This window comes from Tarenaya hassleriana, unplaced genomic scaffold (genome assembly GCF_000463585.1).
Source record: "Tarenaya hassleriana unplaced genomic scaffold, ASM46358v1 Cleome2212, whole genome shotgun sequence".
Taxonomy (NCBI): Eukaryota; Viridiplantae; Streptophyta; class Magnoliopsida; order Brassicales; family Cleomaceae; genus Tarenaya; species Tarenaya hassleriana.
Window position 1 is genome coordinate 1 of NW_010965552.1, and position 1,230 is coordinate 1,230.

At 50.4% G+C, this 1,230-nt stretch overlaps 1 protein-coding gene across 1 annotated transcript; it reads left to right on the plus strand.

Moving 5' to 3' along the window:
- Positions 1-260: 260 nt before the first annotated feature.
- Positions 261-1,223, plus strand: LOC104815172 (protein SENSITIVE TO PROTON RHIZOTOXICITY 1-like; the record flags this gene model as incomplete). Its single annotated transcript, XM_010543486.2, has 1 exon — positions 261-1,223. A coding segment is annotated over exon 1 (808 nt), but the record flags the coding sequence as incomplete, so codon positions are not given.
- Between the last annotated feature and the right edge of the window lie 7 nt (positions 1,224-1,230).

The following is a 1,230-nucleotide window of genomic DNA, read 5'->3' on the forward strand; positions in this document are numbered from 1 at the left end:
CCCCCCACCCCCAAGAAAATAATTAGTGATTAATTTAATAAACCTCGAGAACAGAGTACAGAGGGCATGCGATCTCGTCATGTCATTCTTATCTTATTTGTCTCCTTATTTTTTTATTATCCCCAAATAAAATAATTAGCAATTAATTTAATAATATCTCATTTGAATCAATCGTCGTGACTCCGGTCCACAAAACATTAAATTACATATTATGTCAAAAATGATGTCTTCATCGTATCATTAGTTTGGAAGCTTCGTTTTGTATATTATAATGTTTATTCGAGACGATGCCACGTGGACGTTGACGATTACGCGCTTTGTATCCTCTTCCTGCTTCCCTTGGCATTTGGAGTGGAGAAACTGAAACTGCTCCACCTTCGTTGACTTCTCTGTATCTTCCCCCACACCGGAAAATATGGCTAACCCCAGCGAAACTTATGACACCTCGCCGGAATTTTCTGTTACCGGCGATTACTCCGGCTTCTGCGATCCTCTCCGGCGTCTAGATACGGTCCGGATGCGGATGGATTCGCTGCAGAGCTTCCTTGCGGAAACCGTCAACGGAAATATCATCCTCCGCAGGGATCAGATGGACGTAATATCGTCGGAGATTTCGGCAGCGATAGAACAGGTCGTCGTCAATGGCTCTGCTCTTCTATCATGTTTACAGCAGCCTCCACCACCTCCGGAAGCGCCGGCGATGCCGCCTGGACAGGATCCGAGTCACGTGTTCCGGATTCCGAACCCTAGCGAGAAACAGGGCCACGAAAATCTGGATGACTACGACGTGATTGAGCTCGACGCGGTGGAGATTCTGGCGGAGCACGTCCATTTCTGTGAGATTTGTGGCAAAGGATTCAAGCGCGACGCGAATCTGCGGATGCATATGCGCGCCCACGGTGACCAGTACAAAACCACGGAAGCGCTGTCGAAGCCGAGGACGCCGACGGAGGTGCTGCCACATGATTCGACTGCCGGTCACCGGAAAATTCTGTTCTCGTGCCCGCACGAAGGCTGCAACAGGAACCAGAGACACAAGCGATTCCGGCCATTGAAATCAGTGATCTGTGTCAGGAATCATTTCAAGAGAAGCCACTGCCCGAAGCTCTTCCCATGCCACCGTTGCCAGAAGAAGAGCTTCTCCGTCCTCGCAGATCTGAAAAGCCACCAGAAACACTGCGGCGAGCCAACGGCCGCCTCCACCGCGCGATGGCGGTGCTCGTGCGGCCC